Below are 21,835 nucleotides of genomic sequence, written 5' to 3' on the forward strand. Positions count from 1 at the left end.
ATGTCCAAAATTACCACTCAAGAGGCTAGTTTAGCTCACACAGAAGTTCTCTTGGGCTCTTCACCCCCAAACCAATTCCTCCTCTACTCAATGCAAAGGTCATTCAGAAGGAAGCTGTGACAAAGCATTTACATCCTGCATGTTTTGACACGTTTTGACATACAGCCTGCATGTTTTGACATCAGTGCTTGCCATAGCACTTAGCAGAGCAAATGGTGCTGAGTAAATGTCAGTCTAACCTGTTCTCCCCGTCTTCACTATTTCAGCAACTTCTTCAGGGTGTTGATTGGGAAGTATATGAAAATCTGTATTGCATGGTTTGTTAGGCCATTATTAGTTAAAATATTTGGCAAGGAAATTTAAAATTGTAAATTTAAATCCTTGTCATCCTATCCTTCATTGATTAAAAAAAAAAAAAAAAAAAAAAAAAGACTTACAGTGCAATTTCTACTTACCCAAACTCTTATCTGAGCTGTTAATAAGTGACATGAAAATCTACTTGATTCACCTGCCAATAAGTTGTAAGATGGTCCAAAGACAAAGAAAATAAATCAAAACCTTATGGTATTAATTTTGAATGAAGCAAAAATATTTCGTACAAATGAATTCAGAAAAATGAATATCCAAGTGAAAATAACTCTGCTTATTGGGCAAACACATCAATAAGAATAGGAATGGGCCAGGAACACCATAAACAAATACCAGGAAAGTTATTTTCAGAATTTACTTACTTAATAATGTTTAACACTGAAATCAAACATAAGAGGGTTGTCGACTAAAAAAAAAAAAAAAAAAAAAAAAAACCTGAAAGTTGAAAGTTAAGTTTTATTTGGAGCAAAATTAGGACTTAAGCCCAAGAGATATCATCTCATGTAGCCCTGAGAAACTGCTCTGAGGAAGTGAGGGAGGAGGATTTATAGGAGTTTTTGCAAGAAAGGGCAGGGAGCAGGAACAAAAGAGGCCTGGGCTCATTGAAATCATTCCTTTAATATGCACCTCCACTATCAGGGCCAGTATCCTGAGTTTTCACAGCCTGCAGGACTCACTGGCTCTCACCCTTGGAGGTGACTGAGTTCACAGAGGACTGTGATTCTTCATCCTTAACTACAGACTGGGCTGAAATACCACCCAAGAACAAAAAGGGGGAATATCAGGATATGAAAAAGGTGAGGGGGAGGTGCATGCAGCATACACACATTTTACAAAGTGTGTTGCTGATCTCCTGAAGGTTACTACCAGTCACAAGGAGCAGACATCACCATGAAGGATTTTAGTGTTTTTCTAGATATGAGGAGATGCAAGAATTGGGCACATAAAATATTCTTCTAAAAATATCTGACTATCTGGAGTTCCCGTAGTGGCGCAGCAGAAACAAATCTGACTAGGAACCATGAGATTGCCAGTTCAATCCCTGGCCTTGCTCAGTTAGTTAAGGATCTGGTGTTGCCATGAGCTGTGGTGTAAGTTGCAGACACAGCTTGGATCTGGCGTTGCTGTGGCTGTGGCATAGGTGGGCAGGTACAGCTCCAATTAGACCCCTAGCCTGGGAACCTCCATACGCTGTATGTGCAGCCCTAGAAAGACAAAAAGACAAAACAACAACAACAACAACAAAACTATCTATCTGAAGGCCTGTTCTTCCAATTTTCCCAGAGCACAGAATGCCTAACTCCTGGTCTCCACCCTGAGCTCCACTTAGTGGGTGCTGCTGGTTGGTAGCTGAAGTGGCTCATGTTTTACTCCATGCAGAGGCTGATGGCAAGTGCCAAACTTCAGTTCACGGCATCATTAGAGACATTCTTCATTACTTCACATAAGCAAGTAGAGTTTGTAAGTAGTATAAAATTATTGATTTGGTCATCTCACATAACAGCTTGGTCATACGGTAAATATGAAAACACAGCATTACATTTCAGGTTGTTTTATATGGGTCTGTCTATATTGTGGAGAACTGGAGGGCAAGGAAAATTGGAAAGGGCCCTATTAAAATGTGTTATTGATGATATTGAGCAGAACCCTAAGGGACCTTTCTGAGTCAGGAATCTGCTCTGTGTCATTTCTTGTTTGCAGAAAAAAAGGCTTTAGTCTTTGAGGTCTTCCCTGCATTCCAAAGGGCATGCTCAAGCAGTTAATTATTAGGACAATAGAGTCACATGACTTCTAGTTCCTTTTGAAGGTATCTGGATAACAATTTGATGAATATCTTTGAGTCATTCTGTAGAAATTAAGACTCCTACCCAGGTGGACTATATGAGGACCACAAGCATGTAGGCTTTATATGGGTTGGAACCAGAAGGATGAGGTTCCCAAAACATCATCCTGTTACCTCACCACCAACCAATTAGAATAATGTCTGTGAGGTAATACATCCTAAGAGCTTCTTCCTTAACACTGTCTTTAAAAGCCCTTGCCTGACAGCCACTCCTTGCTTGGCAGTCTGCAAATAAATCCTTAATTTGCTGCAAATACCCACTATCAGAGATTGGCTTTCTGTAAAGCAAGTACAGGAGCTTGTAACTTAGCTTCAAATATACTGGATATTCAGGTCTTTTTAAATTGATAGCTAAATCATTTCTTTAGTCAATCTGATCTAAAATCGATGTGCATAAAGACAAAAAGCAAATGAAGCCTGCGGACTTTACTTTTGTCTTAATTCATGATAAAAATAGCCCTAGTTATACCAGTTGTCATATGAATCAGGTCAAGATGATTCAACTAATAAATGCTCACCTACTAGGATGCTATACCAAATATTTATAGTAAGCTTTAACATAGTGCCCTTACAGAGGAAGTAATTTATCACAAACTGCCTAGCAGTTTAAAATAAAACTACCTATTCTATGGGAGCTAAATCTGCCACCTCAAAATGTCTATTTGGGATGCAGATTATTTTGAGATGAAAATAATCAAGACCCGAAAGACTCAAGAAGAATCTGACCTTCCCCCTAGCTGCCTAAAGAATATAGAAAGAGCTGATCCAGGAATGGAGCTATCACCATAGCTAATGTAGTGTGAACTAGGTATGTTGATAGAGAGAAGCCTAGCAAGATCTGTTTGTTATAATTCCCATTATCTCCTATTGTCTCCACATGGCCGAGTACACATTTGTTTATCAACCATTTGCTTTTTCATCTTTTCTCAACCATTTGCCTTCCTCATCTTTGAGGTCCCAAAGCACCAACTATAACATCCCCTTTTGCCTTTAGCTGAAGATGGCATTTAAGGTGAAGGCTTCAGCCATTTTGGTGAGTTACTCAGTTTTCCCGAGCCTCTCCCATTATAAGCAAGTTATAAAATTTTTGTTTGGTTTTCTCCTTTTGATCTGACCAGCCAGAAGAACTAGAAGGGTAAAGGAAAATTTCTTCCTCCCTGACACTAAGTTCAGGATATTCCATTTCAAAAATAAAGAAGCTCTACCTAACAAAGGTTGAATCAATCTTCAGGTTATACTACAGGATCAAACTCTGCCTGAAAACACTTTAAAAGCAATGTAAACTCGTTTCCTATAACCTTGTGGCACATGTTTATTAACATTATCTGAAGCTTCAGCTCCATTAGTGATTATCACTCATTTGTACTACAGAATTATAAGGAATCTAAGCCCCTTATTTTATAGACTGAGATAAAGGCCTGAAAGCAACTTCTTCAAGGTTAAGCAATGACGTGTGTGTGATGGATTTGAACTCAACCTTGCTCCCCTTTAACACTTGTGCTTTGTCTTTTCGGTATTTAAGTCACTAGTAAGAATGATAAAGGGAGTCAGGTCATGCAGTCTCAACTGCCAATTGCATATTAGTGGGCAGAATCCTAACTGAATATTAATATAAATAACATATTTCGTTTTGTGTCACAATCTCCTAAGGTTAATACAGAAAAAACTAAGAAGGCAATAAATTTAAATTTTCCTGTTCACTTTATGCACAAAGAAAAACGGAACTGGGTAAAATGGTGAATTTCACCACTAGTAGTAAAAAGACCCTTTGGATGAAATATTTTTTCTAAACCATCATAGTTAGAAATCATCTTAAAAATGCTCTCCAGGGACTTTCTTCTTTCCAAGGATGTCTGCTTTGATTATTCATCTACTCATTTTTTTCAATTTAACTTTTTCAATTTGTTTTCTGTGGGAATAACTTTTCAGAAAAGTAGAAATGGATATAACAGAGAGTAGCACACATCTGTAATAAAGTTGGAGGTAAGAGGGGGTTGGAGTAATGGATACGGAGGCTGGGAAAGGTACAGACAAAACGGAGATTTCTCCGCCCTCCTGCACCTAGAAGAGCGTCCCTGGCCTCAGCAGGGTGCCAACCCCTTCCCTGGGGACTAGAGGAGGACTGCACTTTCCGCCCAGGATCACCCGACCCGCGCCAAGCTGCGATTGGACGCGCCGCCGCCAGGCACCCGCCACAAACAGGAACGCTTCTGCGAGTCGAGGGCTTTAGCTATTCTACCTCTTCCCCCTCCCCTCCGTACTCCATGCCGGGTCTCTGCAGCTCGCTTCGGCTCGTTCCCAACGCGTGAGAGTTGGCGAAAACCTCGCAGCCGCTGCTGCTTCGCTTCTCATCCCATCCTCTGCACCTTCTCTGGAACCCTCCGCTCCCGACATGGGGGCAATTTGGAGCCCCTAAGAGTTGCCGCCTCTTTGCAGCGCGCTCTCCAGCCAAAGTCCCCGCTGGCGGGATATGGCTAGGGTACCATAGGGGCCAGCCTGTAGATAACAGGAAGGGGAAAGGACCGCCAACTAGGGGAAACGAGACCAAGCAATGAGTTTCCATAAGGAGGACGGAGTGAGCAGCCTGTGTCAGAAGGCGCTGCATATCGTCACCGAGCTGTGCTTCGCGGGCCAGGTGGAATGGGAGAAGTGCTCGAGCATCTTCCCCCCGGACAGGGGCAGCCAGGGGGAAAGTAGCACAGGTAACGGGGGGGGGGGGGGGGGAAGGCCTCCGCTTGCGACCTCGCAATCCGCCAGGACCCGCGCGCTCGCTCGGCTCTAACCTCCCGGGCCCTGCGCTTTCCGCGCGGCCCCCAGGCATTTAGGGACGCGGCCTTTACCTGTCCTACCTTGCTCCTTCCTTCTGGTCAGCTCCTGGCGACTTCGAGCGTGGACTCTTCGGGTTTTGTCTCCTCGCCTCCATCTGCCAGGCTTCTTCCACTTCTCTGGTCCGCCCCTTACACCACAAAGGTCTCTCGCTCCCTCGCGGTCTCTCGTTCCCAGGCGCCCGCACCCTCTCTCCCCGCGCTCTCCCACGCCTCCGAGCTCCCTCCCCGGAGTGGAGAGGAGAGCGCAGACGGCAGCGCCTGGACTGTTCGCCGCGCGTTGCCCTCGGGGGCCGCTTGCCAAGGGAACTTGGACTCTCCTAGCTCGTCCCACGGGTCTTGACTTGGGAAAGGGGCAAGGCGGAGGAAAAGAACAGCTTTGAAAATGGGTCTGATAGCGTCCAAAACTCTCTAATTATATATGATTTTCTAGGGCTTCATGACAACATTGGCCCAAGAGCAGGAATTATCAATCTCATTTTTTGAGGCGACAAATAAGGCTTAGTGCACATACGGATTTAAAAGGAAGATTGGAAAAATGTTATAAATCCTTTCCACACAGGCTCATACCCCCCCCCCCCCCCCCCGCTCCCCGCAACACACAGGCATCCTCCTTGGAAACTTAATAAAAAACGGGTTGGGCAGAGGAAGGAAGCACATCGGCCGTCAGAAATCTGCAAGTGCAAAGAAGTCTAAGGTGACAGATTTTTTTTTTTTTTTTTTTTTTTTTTTTTTTCCTGTAAGGGGCTGTGGAGCGTATTAAAGCCACTGTGTTGGTCATGATGGGGAAAGGGTTTTTAACTGCCTGCGCGATGATTAGTTTTGTAGCCTGTTGTGCTGTTGACGCAGACGAGATAGATTCCCGGAGTTGAGGGTCGAGCGGTTTTGAGAGTCCCTTGCGCGCGGGTCACTTGTTGCTTTGGGATTGTCGTCATCCATTGGAAGGTTGCCATTACTTCTCTAGGGTCTTGTTTCCTTCCCTTTGCTTTCCTGTCATTTTAATCTTCTGGCAGGGCTTGGTGGGTTGAGGGTAGCCAGGGCAACAAGTCAGAGCGGCCCTTAGCTCAGTGCGGAGCGAGATTGTGGGAACCCTGCTTGCTGGGAAGGAGGCAAGGAGGGCACAGTAAGTGATCCCTCCACCTGCCACCACCAAAGACAAAGGGAGAGGGAATGGAGGTGGGGACGGTGTGACTTATTTTTTAAATAGCATTATTTAAGTGGAATATATGCACTTTTAAACAATCTCTGATCATGGAGACGGGAATTGAGAGAAGCTTCTGTCTGCGCTTGGCAGAACCGGAGATGGTGTTACTTGGGCGCGAGCGGAATAATACATAATTGCGGCTGTACACCTGCCGGAAATGACATTTTGTTACTGTTAGAAGCACAGTGGAGCCGTTTCCTTGTTTTCAGTAGGTGTTAAATTTGTGGAAATGTTTGAGACTCAGCTATATTAGTGGAAGGGACTGGGTGCATATGGTGTATATGCATGTCTTGTTATGGTTGCTAAGTATGAGATAAACACAAGTCCTCTGTGATGACTGGGTAAACTCCTCTTAAATGTTTGATGATACACCATGCTAAAGATAAGACCTACAGAAAAAGTTGCAGTGAAAGAAATGAGAGTATTTAATTCCAAAGACCTATACTTTGGTCATATAGCAGTTGATGCTGTGAACAAAATTACGGATTTCCTTCCCTGACCCTTAGTAATCACCCCACGTAGTAGTTTTAAGAGTCTCAAATTGGTTGGTAATGAGGAAAATTTGAATGTTGGAAATTAAATATTAGCTCCTAAATTTTATAAACACAAAACTATCAGCTTAAGGTAAAATACAGTACATGAATTGTAGAAAGAGTACTGAGCTTGTCATCAGTACTGCAAGAATTAGTTGTCCTAATTCCTTTTGGACTTGCCCTTGTGAAAAAAAGTGGGCAAAAAAATAGTCTAAAACAATTACACGAATATTTTTATGCCCTAAAGGGAAAATATATACTATTCAAATGGGGTATTCAATGTAGTGTATGGATATTTATTAAATGGCCTAGAACTCTACCCGGTTATATATGCAATATAAAGATCCACAAGATTGCTTTATATTTTCCATTTGTAAATCTATGCAGCAATTAGAAGTAAAATACTTTAATCCACAAATAAAGTTCCAATGCCAATATATATCTAGGAAATGGATCAAAGATTATTTACCAATTTTTAAATTATGCTAATTAGCTACTGAACCTCACTTTGTTTTTAAAGTAGCTTTTCTTATAACTTACGCTTGTGCCCTTTATTAAAGATCTCTACATAAATGCAGTTCTGGTAGATAATCCTTCTACTCATTGTTTGTTTAATGAGAAATGCTATTGGTTGGAGGACATAGACTTTGAATGATATAGCAGTTTTTTACTTGAATGTTCATCAGCACAGTCCAGATGGTGTTAGTTACTCTAAGGCTGCAGTGGCAATTGCAAGCTTCCAGATTGTGTATGGTTTTAGATTCCTTCACATAGGGGTAGAGGGAGAGAAGTTCATGTACAGTCCCCTCCCTTGGTATCTGTGGGGGGTTGGTTCCAGGACCCCCCACTCCCAATACCAAAATCCTAGATGCTCAAGTTTCTTATATAAAATGGTGCAGTATTTGCATATACCTATAGCAATACTCCCATATACTTTAAATCATCCCTAGGTTACTTATAATACCTAATTCAAGGTAAATGCTATGTAAATAGTTGTAAATGTAATGTAAATGCAATGTAAATAGTTGACTCTGTGTGGCAAATTCAAGTTTTGGTTTTTTGATCATTCTGAATTTTTTTTTAATATTTTCGATCTGTGGTTGGTTGATTCCATAGATATGAAATATGGAATCAGAGGGCTAACTGTAATCCAAAAGTTATCCTACCTTAAAGAAGCAATGAATCAAATCAACTATATTTCAATTAAATAAAAATTGGAAAAGAAATAAGTAATGCATTACATATATAAGTAATATCTTCTCCTACTTTAAAAAAAATTCCAATATAGAGCAAGCTTCACCATTTACCATTTACTGCTAGAGTTGTAGCAGAAGCAACAGCAGGTACTGACCTAGAGATCAAAAAATCAAATTGACAAATTCAATATTTTATTAAAATTTATGAAAACATAACTGCAGATGGCAACACTAGTTATTTTAGTCTTTTGGAATAGTTTATTAGAGACATTATTGGCATCAACATTACTGGTACTCTAGAAAGTTCATCATGTGCAATTTTTCAGAAAATCAGATTGTTGCAGTCTTTTTACCACTGACTTTCTCCCTCCCCCTAAATAGATAAGTCATCCACTAAATTAATTAACATACAGTATGATTTAACACTAATATGTTTAGGGAAAATACAAAACAATATGTTGGCCTTAACTGTAATTTTTCAAATATACTGTGACTGAATATACATAATAGTTTTTTGAACTGGATTTGGGTTCATTTCTGGTCAGTCTTTAATTGCTGCTCCATAGTCAAATGTTTATGAGATTTTGTAAATTTTGTTGCTTGAAAGGCTGACCTAATGAAGCTACTCAAACCCACTTAAGCTCACAGTCACATAATAACTGTATAGACCTAACCATAATTAAAAACTTTTAAATAAACATTTAATAAATCAGTGTTTAAATTTTCATTTTTATACTTTAATTTGATACTAAAAATTCTAAAATAAAAATTTAAACACATTCTTCTAAATTCATGTATGTGTTCTTCAATTTCTTAGGTGTAGGGACAAGTAGGTATATGGCAAACAACTTTATTGACCTTATTAATTGACTAATAAGAAAAGACAAGGCTAAATAAAAAATTTAAAATTACATCATGATTTCCTCTGATATTAAGGCATTTAAAGTCTGTCAGAATTGTTTAAAATGATAAGAGGACTTTGTAGGTTTTCTCTATATATAAAAGCAAATGATTACCCAATTTATTTTTTATATCACTATACTACTGAGTTTTATACATTTTATACATTCTAATGACTGTATCGAGAATTACAATTTAGGAGTTCCCATTGTGGCTCACTGGTTAACAAACCTGACTAGCACCCATGAGGACACAGCACCCTGGCCTTGCTCAGTGGCTTAAGGATCCAGCATTGCCATGAGCTGTGGTATAGATCGCAGATGCGTCTCCGATCCTGCGTTGCGGTGGCGTAGGCCGGCAGCTAAATCTCTGATTTGACCCTTAGCTTGGGAATCTCCATATGCCATGGTGTGGCCTTAAAAAACAAACAACAAAGAATTACAATTTAGAAACATAGTAGAACATTTTCCTTGAGACTTATAGGTCTCAAAAAGAGTAACTGAACCACAATGATTTCAGAACTATTTGAAGAAGCATGCATGAGAGCATTTTTTTTCTTTCCTCCTCTGCTTTGATACTCCACTGAAGAATGGCCGTCTTCTATTTCTAGTCTTAATTTTACATGATCATACTTTTACAAGCCCAAGTATATATTGGGCTTGACCTCATTAGCTCCAAAGGGAAATGAACAACTACCTTGGCTTCAAAGGCCAAGATATCAGCAAATACCTAAAACATCTATTATTCTTCATTTTGAGATATCAATATTTTGATGGTATAGCAGGATTTTTTTTCCTTAACCTTTTTCCACTTGAGACAAATTAAGATCTGTAAAACTGGAGTTCCCATCATGGCACATTGGAAACGAATCCGACTGGGAGCCATGAGGTTGCCAGTTCAATCCCTGGCCTCACTCATTGGGTTAAGGATTTGGCGTTGCGGTGAGCTGTGGTGTAGGTTGCAAATGCAGCTCAGATCTGGCATTGCTGTGGCTGTAGTGTAGTCCAACAGCTGTAGCTCTGATTAGACCCCGAGCCTGGGAACCTCCATGTGCCGCAAGTGCGGCCCTAAAAAAAAAAAAGAGAAAAAGACCAAAAAAAAAAAAAAAAAAAAAGATCTGTATTTCCTCTTTACACGAGCTGTGATTCTCTGTAATCTGGTTCTTTTAAGAACAATTTAATATACAAAGTATATAGCTGTCCATTTCACTCAAATCACCTTTTTTAAAAACCTGATCACTATAATTTTGTTTTATGGGGGAAAATGGCCATTATTTGGGATACATCTTCATTCATTTACAAACTTTTTTGTATAAAATTGAACAAAAAGAAATTAACCATCACAAAGCTTTAGTGGAATTTCCAATGCCAATTAAAATAATCTATATTTTGAAAATATAATTTCTTCTTCCCAATCTACATTTTGTTCCACTAATGACATTAATTCAATAGACAGTAAACTCTTTGAGGGCAGCAGCTTATTTACTGTGTTATCCTTATGGTTTAGAAAAATCTGTGGCTCCTTTAAGAGTCTCAGTAAACATTTATTGAATGAATGAAATAATGAATAATAGAATTTATCTTCAAGAAGCCTCAGTATCCTTATTTGTATAACAATGATTACTATTTAATAGTCTCCAAATCCTTTCTGGGACTAAATTGTGTATACTTATATCTTGTGTCTACAGTATCCAAATACAATATCTTTTGTAGATAAACATACTACATATTTAGTTTTATGATAATGGCAAATATTAGAGCACTTGAGGCATTGACCTTCCTCAAAGTGTGCTCAGGTAGAACTATGATTCTGTGGCTCAATTTGTGTTACATAGTAAATGTATTGAGTTTATTAAAGTTCTAGAAAAGTGAGAACATGTGGTGAATATATCCATTTACAATAAGCAAAAGGAAAGCCTGTTAGTTTGCTTAAGTAGAAAGTAGCATGGGAAAAATAATTATATCATTTTTAAAATTGCTGTTAGTCATTCCAGTTAGAACTAAAAATCATTTTGCAGTTGTGAAAACTAAGGCAAGAAAAGTTAGCAGCTTCCTCTCAAATTACAACTATTATAGTGATGTAGCTGGGATGAAAACCCAGGGCTCCTTAGATTCTGTTCCAGGCTCTCTTCCAGGCTCAACAAAAAGTAGAAATAAAAGAGATTCTGGGGGCGTCCATGGTGCTAAAGGGCATTGTAACAAATGTTTGTAAATATAGGCTCTTTATTATTGTACTACTGACTGTAATTTGGTGGCATATTGGAAGGTATCAATAAGACCGCTGAGTGTGCAATTATTACCCAAATCCCATACTTTCTTTTTGCCAGGTTTGTTGTCATCCAAATATAATATACAATGTTTTTCTGCTTTTCTTGAGTATATGCATGTACATGCACTTAAGTGTACACTGGTAAGTGTTTAATCATATTCTTGGACAAATGTAATTGATTTGTTTCAATAGTAACACTGTGTAAACAATTTTGGTATATTCAAAATGTACAACTTTGAACTCATGTAATTAGAAATGTAGCTCCTTTCATATATTCATTAAAAAGCCTATAATGCAAACAGATAAAAATTAAATTACCATTTAAATTGTTTTTGGTAAATTTTAATTGGAAAAATAATACATAAAATCTAATATGTTTTATCTTCCTCCTTTATTTTGCCTAAGTAAGTAATTAGTAGTTTATATTGTTTCTAATCTGTACTCTACCAGTTTCCTCTGTGGAAAGCCCAATGCTGACAATTTAGTTTAGAAACAGAATCCCTGATTGAAGAGATGGCTTCTTGTTAGTATCTAAGTAGGGTGATTTTTTTTTTCCTCATAATGGTAAATATTCTAAGTGTACACTGGAGCTGTCAGAGCTGACAGTAACATGGCTTAGATAGACTATCAGAAAATAAAACTCTGTATATGTGTAATACACAATAGATAATATACAACAATATATATTTATATATGTATTCCTTCATGGAACTGTGCTGTGAAGGCCTAAGTGCTAGAAGGTAGAATCATGGAAAGGGGGTGGTGAGAGAAAAAGGAATTGATTTTTTTTAACTTTTTTTTTTTTTCATTCAGATGGATCCCAAAGTATGTTATGATCTACTGTTTAACATAGAGAACATTACAGTCAATTTTAAAAACCTTGTAAATATCAATTTGTCCCTACCACAGAATTTTTTTTTTTTTTTTGTCTTTTTATGTTCTCACCTGCAGCACATGGAAGTTCCCAGGCTAGGGGTCCGATCAGAGCTGCAGCTGCCAGCCTACGTCACAACCATAGCAACCTGTGATCTGAGCTGTGTTGCGACCTACACTACAGCTCACCTCAACAGCCAGATCCTTAACCTACTGAGTGGGGCCATGGAGATTGAACCCGCATCCTCATGGATACTAGTTGAGTTCGTTACTTCTGAGCTAGGAGGGGAGCTCCCCAGAATTATTTTATTTTCTTTCATTTTTTTTTTTTCACATGTATGCATTCTTTTGTTCTCACATTATAATGCTCCATCACAACCTAAATGTCCATCGACAGATGATTGGATTAAGAAGATGTGGCATGTATATATACAATGGAATATTACCTAGCCATAAAAAGAACAAAATAATGCCATTTGCAGCAACATGGATGGAACTAGATACTCTCATACTAAGTGAAGTAAGCCAGAATTATTTTAATTAAACACTGAGGACTATTTTTTTCTCCTTCGTCTTCATTTAGTTCCTTTAGTTCTGTTCATTAGTTACAGATTGGCAGGACTAATGGGGAAAACAACATCAAGAAGTTTATTATCTTTTCGAATACATTAAAGTATGAGTTTTTTGTGTACCAGAGAGGTGGTTTTGGCATTATGCTTTCATTCAACAAATATTTATTGAGCTCTTACCACATGAAAGCCACTGTGCCAGACATTAAAATGTACTGGTGCCACTAATTAAATGTTGTGAATAGTTGTTCAAGGTAATGTAAGTATGTAATATACAATCACAGATTATAAATCAGTTACTCAATTAGGAACATATGTAGCAATTTTTAAATGTGGTTGTTTTAATACCATATTTGGTACTAGATACCATATTGCATTGAATCTAAGATGCTATTGACTATAAGATGCATCATTATTTTATATAGTACCAAAAATGGAAAAAGATTGTTGCAGATTATATTGACTTGATGCTTTCTTATCATATAGAACTGTTAAGTTATAATTATGTGAAATACTTCTTTAAAACTCTAAGTTTAAACTCTATGTCTAACATAGATTTTTTTAAAACATATACCCATCTTGTACAAATATAAAAAAGAAGACATAAGGTGGCTAAAATAATTTAAAAATTAAGTTTCTGTGTCTGACTCTTCTGAACATCTTGATTCAGAAGTGGTGATATCTTTGTTTTATCCACTCATTATTGGATTCTGTGCCATCAAGAATTTTGTCAAGAGTGGTAATGATGCATTTTTTTCCTTAAAATAATTCATAAAAGATATAAAAGCCTAGTGTTGCTGTGCTCTAAAGCTAGCTATACAATTATGTCAAATGTTGGCAAGATTTCCGAGCTCATCTGACTCATTACCTTCCCCACCTATTCCCAACAAAGTTTGGCTTATAAAAGTCAACTATGTGCTTCACTATTTTCTCAAGTATTTTCTTCCAAGCCACTTATACTCACTCTCTGACTTCTGATGTGGATGTATTTGCTTTGGCACATATGCAAAGAAAATTATGACACACTTACCTAATGGCTGTTAGTGATTGTAACAAGCCATTGATAAACTTATACATTCTGATTTCAGAAAATGAAAATGTTTAAAAATATGTATTTTATAATCAATTAAATATGGTATCAATACAAAATATTTCTTATTTACTGAAATTCAAGATAAAGGTAAGATATTTTGTATTCAAGGTAATACAATTAAAATGGAAATTATAAGAGGCATAGTTGCAAGGGTTATATGTTGATTGATTATTTACTGGATTTATGGATGAGAATAAGACTGCTAGCTATGTCCCAGTATTCATTTCTCCCTTCTATTTCACAGCATTATAATCCTTTATTTTTAGTTTGGCATGTAGCAGCATTAAAAAGGACAACTTTTTTTCAGTATACCTTGCATTTTGGTATAATCACATGACTAAGTTCTGACCTACAGAATGTTAGCAGCGGTGAGGTGCGTACTTCTAGGTTGTGCCTTAAAATGAAAGGGTGCACCGTCACCTTTCTTTTTCTCTTGTTAGTCTTCCTACATCCAGCTGCCTGGAATATGGCAGCTTGACATTTTGGACTTTAAGGAGAAGGAAGAAACCTTTGAAAAGAGAAGCAAAAATATGGAAGAAACCAGGATTCCAGACACGTGAAGCTGATGTATCTGCCCTGGCTTGTTTGTGCTGGGGCAGTTGGTTGCATGAGAGAACTAAACTTCTATCTTGTTTAAGTAACTATTAATTTAATCCTTTGTTATAGAAATCTCAATTATGCACCATTATAACAACAATACCATATGAATAGTATAAATAAGTTAACTTCAATGATGGTTCCAAATCGTTATTTTAGAAGCAGCTTTCATCAACCTTCTTTGAATAAAAGTCATTAGTTTGAGTTTTATTATCCCATGTTCTCTACAGAATGCTTTATAAACATGGTCTGCTGTCAGTCATCAATGAGGAATAACCAAAGAAACAAAAGGTTTGGAATATACGTGAGCTAAATTATAACTTCTGATTAATTGAGAAATTACTTTTTTGTACATTTTAAGAAATTAAATTCTAAAAATTAAATTCTAGGAGTTCTCTTCAAAGTCAGCAGTTAACGAACCCTACTAGTAGCCATGAGGATGCAGGTTCAATCCCTGGCCTTGCTCAGTGAGTTAAGGATCCAGTGTTGCTTGAGCTGTGGTGTAGGTTGCAGATGCAGCTTGCATCCCATGTTGCTCTGGCTGTGGCATTGGCTGGTGCTACAGATCTGATTGAACCCCTGTCTAGGAACTTCAGTGTGCCACAGGTGTGGCCCTTAAAAAAAGACAAATAAATAAATAAAAATTAAATTGTAGTTGAATTTTAAAATTTAAAAAAGTAATCCAGAAAGACACAGATTATCAATTAAGGCAGTAGTAATTGGAATTGAGAGTATACCAGTTGAGAGCATACTAATTGGTCTCTGCTTTTTCTACATCATTGTAGCTATCTGCATGGGTAATTAGCCGTAACAGTATTTATAATCCACAATGACTAAAATCATGCAAATGTTATAATCTGATTACATAAACGTTAACAAAGTTCTGTTTTAATAAAAGTTTTCTAGGAATTAGCATCTTTTGGTTTATTCTGTTTTCTGATGAGTGGTCTTTTCTGTTTTTTTTTTTTTTCAGAACTATGTCACTTTATTTTGAGATACTAAGAAATAATAAAAGTAAGATCTTTATCACTGAAAATGAGTCAGAGACATAGAGTCAGACATATAGACAAATAGAAAAGTAGATAATGGTAGAAGCAATAGTTATGCATATGTATGGATGTATGTAATGAAACCAGAGTTTGAGCAGTTTTAAACTTGATTTTCTTTGAGCCTAATCTAATTTTTGTAAATTTCATTAACTCTAATTCTTACCAAGATAGAATTGGATGAATGGTGTATAATGGATTCTTTTAATTTTCCTGAGACACTGAAAATTTGAGCTAGAGATATCCTACTCAATGTGTTTACTCATTACAATGGATAACTTCAAAGTCTTTGTGGAGAAAGCAAGCCATTTATATTCATCAGCCAGACCTAAAGTGGTTGGCCCCTTTCATCCAATGATAATCTCATCTCCACCATACTTCATTTCTTTTATGATCATGTGTAAGAACTTGCCATTATGTTTGAACAGTGCTAGCTTAGAATTATAAATCCAAATACCCCAAGCCCCAACCAAAAGCTCTTATGCTTTTATCTTTCTCATTTGGAAACTCTATCCACTTTTCTACTTCTGTGTAAATTCCCTGTCAATAAATGTGGCATCATACTTACAATACATTATTTCATCATTGCAACCACTTTCTCCTTCGAGGTTTATATCACATTTCTCCTGGGAGGGTACGAGGTGCTCATTCATGGAAATTCATCTGATCTTTATTCCTACCCCAAAGAAACTGAATATTTAGGAGATTTTAAAACCAAGTAGACTAGTATCACTCTTTGTCTCCACTTTCAAAAGTACCCTCAATTCATCCTGTGTTTTCCTGTTCAATTTTTTTCCTGTTCTCTAAAGTTTATATTTCAAAATTTTCCCACTCTAAATATTCCAAATTATTCTCCAATATCTCAAAATAACTGGCAGTTGACCCCAACTCCTACTTTGCATAGAAAATTATAATAAATGATTTGACTTCCTGTCTCTACCAATAAGCTTACTTGGTTCCAGAACCATTCTTTTTTTTCTTACAAAAGAAGAAGTGATGCAGTTCTTTCACCTTTGCTTCAGACTCCATCCATTGTTCTCTTCTTTATGTGCCTTTACTTTTGATTATTCACCCTGCTTAATTTTCTATCTCTTTTCATCTGCTGATCCCTTCTCCTAAATTTTAAAACATGCTGAAATAATGCATATCCTAATTAAAACACCATCAATTCCATGTGCTTCCTTAGTTATTGCTGTCTCTTTCCCCTTTCCTAAATACATTTCCTAAAGGAACTATCTATACTCACAGGATTCATTTCCTCACTCCTATTCATGCATTAAACACAGTAATCTGATTAACACAGCCTCTGCTTCACTAGCCTTATTGAGCTCACTAAAGACCTACTTGTTAAAGTTAATGGTTACTTGTCAACCCTTTTCTATTTTTGAAAAAATTTTATTTATTTATTTATTTGATTTTTAAGGCCTCACCTGTGGCATGTGGAAGGAAGTTCCCAGGCTAGGGGCCTATGCCAACAGCCACAGCAATGCCTCAACTGTGACCTCACCACAGCTCAGGCAACTCTGGATCCTTAACTCACTGAATGAGGTCAGGAATTGTAGCACTGGGAACTATGTCTAGCCACTTATGGTGGAGCATGATAATGTGAGAAAAAAGAATGTATACATGTATATATAACCAGGTCACCATGCTGTACAGCAGAAAAAAAAATGTATTGGGGAAATAACAATTTAAAAAATAAATAAAGATTAGAAAATTGAGGGGCAAAAAAAAAAAAAAAGGAATTGAACCCACATCCTCATGGGTACTAGTTGGATTAGTAGCTGACTCACAATGGGAACTACTCGTCAACCTTTTTTTAAATTCAACTTATTTTAACTTTTTATACTGCTTACCACTTCTTAAAATATTCTTCTCCAAACTTCTGTGAAAGCACAATCTCATTTTTTCTCATGTTTCTACTCTCTTTCAGTCTTCTGTGTAGACTCTTTGGTCCTTAAAATTCTTTCTTCAGTTATCGGTTTACTCAGGATTCTATTGAGGATCTTTTATCTTCTCTTTCATGGATTCAGATTCTGCTATTTAATAAAGTCCTTCAGTTTTATCTTTTTTTTTTTTCCTCTTCTAGTCTGTACTACACTCTTATCTTCTCCCTAGCCAAAGTGTCATTTCTGAAATGCGTACCCAACCATTTTGTACCTTAACTTAAAAATGTTTCCGGGACCACTTATTTTAATTTGAGCTAAGTCAAAACTCATAACATCCTTCATATCTTAGTTAAATGTCGAATCACAATCATAGAAATCATTTAAAAAATTTTGATGACTTTATAAATTCTCACATATCCTCCCTTAATGTTTTGATAGTCAGATTCTTCTTTATCTTGTTAAACAAAGCTTGTTGAAAAAAATTGTCATAAATACCTGAGAATTAAACTCTTGGTTTTGTTTTTTAATACTTTTAATAATTAATCATAACTGTAATAATAAGCAATGTAAAAATTTGTAATTTAGTAAGCCTGTTTTTATAATTTTAGTCTTATTTTTCTGGATAAAATTCTAACTAACTCAAGTACTTTCCCTTTTTGCTGTTGTGGGGAAATCCCTTCTGTCCTTGCTTTACATTTCTGAATAGAAGGAGCTACAATGTAGGAAAAATCATAGAATTTACCTTTTTCCCTCTTCTTTGAGGCATATGATTGATATCATCAGGCAACAAATTTTCTGTGCTCCTTTATGTAGTAAATTTTGTACAGTCAAGTCTCCATGGAGAGCTCCTGTGGTTGTCCAACCAGGCCTGTGACTGGGCAAGTCTAGTTAATTCAGGGTGATATATTAGCAAGTCCACTTTATGATAGACCTAAGCTGATATTCCCTTGTATTTTAATTGCTGCCTGCTTGAATATTATGTCTCTCAGCTGTTCTGAGTACAAGTGGGTAGGAAAATAGAATGTTATTTATTATCTTCCTGAAATACTAGTATTTACATAGAAATTTTGGTTTCCATTATAAACAAATTCACTTTTTAGCACTAGATAGCATTACAGGATGAGTTTCTCTTCTAATCAGTGAATCACCATTCAATCCAAACTTAATCCATATTAATGCCTCTTTTTCCCTAGGTACTCTTGTTTAAAGAAAAAAAAGTTGATAATATTAGCAACCCAGTATTGCACTTATTATGCAAATTATGATGCTAAATAATTTATATATATTTCCTTTCATTAACCTCACAACATTCCTAAGAAATAAATATAAATTCGCCTATATTACTAAGACTCTTAAAGTCTCAACAGTTTGCCTCAAGTCATACGGTGGTGGAGTTGACATTTGAACCCAACTCTAAATTGTTCTACAGTAAAGTTATATTATACTATTTTCCTTGTTAAAGAATTTCTGTATTTACCCTCCATATCACTGAACTTTTAGTTATCTGGCCACCTTGAAATTCATAGACATTTGAGTATATTTTCAGATCATTCCCAAAATGTGTATACAGTAACTCCAAAAATATTTTTTGACCATGTGATATATACTAAATACTAAAAATAAGGAGGTAAATAAAGGGAGTGAATGTATTGGTAGGACGGGAGCATTTGGAGAAGCAAGATAAGAACACATCCACAATCCCTTATCCACAATTATGAAGCCTCTGAATCTCTGAAAACTGAAAATTATTGTGTAAATTGTACAGTTTGGCAACTTACCTAAACTTGCATTAAGTCGCTTATGGTCGTCAGTGATTCCACTTAGTATGACTACTCTATACATTGTGAGCCACACAGGAAGTCTGATGACTACTCTATATGATGTGTTTTGTTACTAGATTGTATCCCAAATAATGTGAACCATATTACCTTAAAAAGTAATAATTCTTCAATCATATTGTCCCAAACATTTGAAATAAAAGATTATAGGCCAATAAATTGTTACTATACTAGTGTGATGATCGTGGGTATGCATTAAAAGCCCTTTAAGAATAGAGGGGCAGGCAAGAGGTCCTACTGCATCTAGTTATTGAAGCATGAATACAAGCTTGCCAGGCAGCCAGATAGGAGGCAAAAATGCACCGGCGCTGCTTGACACTGCCTAAACAAAATCATAAGAGAGTAATGTGTGGTCAGGGGAGGGGAATAGGTAGGATAGAGACATACAAATATAGTTGGATCAATAGCGAGAAGTTAAATCACAAAGATACAGTGAAATGCCATGCAAAGTTTGGATCTAACCCACATGGCTAAGGGGTGATCTAGAAGGATGTTAGGCTGGAAGAGGTACAGTGACCATTTATCTGAGTTGCAAGAATATGAATTAACTTATTCCTGCTACCCTAAAGCCTTTTCAAAAGTGACTTGGTTTGGATGAAATATTTTACATCCCCACACTAGTGAGAAGGGTAGTATGATACTGTGCATGTATATTTAGTCTTCATCCACAATTTTTGGCTCATAGCTCCCACAGTCTTTGGAATTTTCTTACTGATGAGAGCCATAAAACTGTTTTGTTAGGTTAATGAGGTGACTTTTGGACCTCACCTGAGGATGGGGGCTGGTTTCCAGAAGAACTGACCATGGAATTAGAGAGTTGGAACTTGCAGTACCCTCCTCTTGGCCTTCAGGGAGAGGAAAATGGCTGAAGGTTGAACAGTTCACCAGTGGACTATTATTTACTCAATCATGCTGGTGTAATGGAGCTGCCATAAAAACCCAAACGGTTGAGGTTCAGAGAGCTTCTGGATTGAATATGCAGAAATCTAGGAAGAGCATGCTCTCTCCCCATACTTTGCCCTGTGCATCTCTTCTAGCTGGATCTTCCTGAGTTATATCCTTTCATAATAAACTAGTAATCCTTTTATAAGATAGCCTTGTATCTTTTTATAATATACTGATAAATAAATGAGTTTCCCAAGTTCTGTAAGCTGCTCTGGCAAATTAATTGAACCCAAGGAAGGGGACATGGGAACCAACAATCTATAGCTGGTTGGTCAGAGATGCACAAATAACAACCTGGGTTTGCTACTGGTATGTGACGGCAAGCTGGCGGTCTTGTAGGACTAAACCCTTAACTGGTGGAATCTGATGCTACCTCCAGGCAGGTAAGCATCTGAATTGAATTGAATTTTAAGAACACCCAGTTGGTATCCAGAGAATTGCTGGTGATAATGGAACCCTGCTCCCCCTCTACATACAAGTTGAAATCAGCCCAAATAATCTAAGAAACAGGGGACATTTTCAGTCAATAGACTGAAAACTATTTTCCTCCTTTCCCTTATCCTGCCACACTGTCCTGCAGTTTCCTTATGTCTTGGCTTTGGTTCCAAACGGGTGGAAGTTAGCCTGTTGAAGAAGTTAATTAGTTAAAATATCCAGAGCAATATAATGTAAGTGGAGTTTAAATAAACTATAATAATCAGGAAGCATGCTAATTTTATAATTTTTCCCTTTTCCTCAAATTATGGTGCTAATAAATAATTTTAAAAAGTAAAAATAAACTGCACAATACAAAATATGATCACACACTCCTCACCAATGAAATATAAATGGAAATATATAGTCAGTGGTAGCTTTAGTAAGCAATTGAAAGATGAGGGAAAATATTAGTGTCTATGTACCATAGAATGTCAAAATTAATTTTTGTTCTTATAATTAAATAATAATAAAAACTTGAAATTAATTTCTGGATGGATTGCCATCGGCTATAAATTGGGAATTTAACTGGAACAATTTTATCTTACTGATCAGGGAAATGTGAATTTGTAGAAACTGGTAAACTTATATGATGTTTTTGTTAGTCAGTCTGGGATTCTTTTTGGAAATATCTAGTAAAACTAAATATGTGCATAGCATATGGCCCTGAAATTCTATTTCTAGATATTTACCTTAGAGAATCATTCACAAATATACATAGAGACAAGTGTGCAAAGATGTTCATTGTAGCGGTGTTGTAATTGCAAACATAGAGCATAATCAAAATATCCGTCATGATGAAATCTCAAGTATTGTTGAATAAAAAACATCAACCTAAACAAGGAAATGTTCAAAAACCATTTATATAAATAAGTTTGTTAAATAATTACATTTTTTATGGTTACTTGAGAGATATTTTTGTTTATTAGTGCTTGAGCAAGGCAGAGACACACCAAATTGGGGTCACTTGCTTTGGGGAAGGGGTAGAATCTCCTGGATTTCCAATGGTGGTTATAGGAAATTTGATTTATTCTTTACTTTGCCAGAGCTGCCATAACCAAGTACCACAGGCTGGGTAGCTTTAGCAGCTTATTCCTCAGAGATGTGGAAGCTAGAAGTCTGAGATAAAGGTGTCAGGAGGATTTATTTCTTCTGAGGCATCTCCCCTTTTGCTGCCTTTTCCCCAGGTCTTCACGTGTCTTTCTTCTGTGACTGTCTTTGTCTTGATCTGGTCTTATAAAGACACCAGTATTATTGGATTAGGGCTTATCCATTTGGCATCATTTCACCCTAATTTAAAGAGCCCATCTCCAAGTTCAGTCACATTCTGAGGTACTGGGGATTAGGACTTTAACATATGATTTTGGAGAGGG

General features: G+C 37.0%; 1 protein-coding gene across 1 annotated transcript in view; it reads left to right on the plus strand.

The window, feature by feature from the left end:
- SYT10 (synaptotagmin 10) overlaps window positions 1,581-21,835 on the plus strand; it is a 71,434-nt gene continuing 51,179 nt past the window's right edge. The window contains exon 1 of the mRNA XM_001927016.7: window positions 1,581-4,914. Within this exon, the coding sequence (XP_001927051.3) occupies window positions 4,764-4,914 (151 nt within the window). The 5' untranslated portion in view covers window positions 1,581-4,763. The remainder of the gene's footprint in view (window positions 4,915-21,835) is intronic.

Source organism: Sus scrofa, chromosome 5 (assembly GCF_000003025.6).
Source record: "Sus scrofa isolate TJ Tabasco breed Duroc chromosome 5, Sscrofa11.1, whole genome shotgun sequence".
Lineage (NCBI taxonomy): Eukaryota > Metazoa > Chordata > Mammalia > Artiodactyla > Suidae > Sus > Sus scrofa.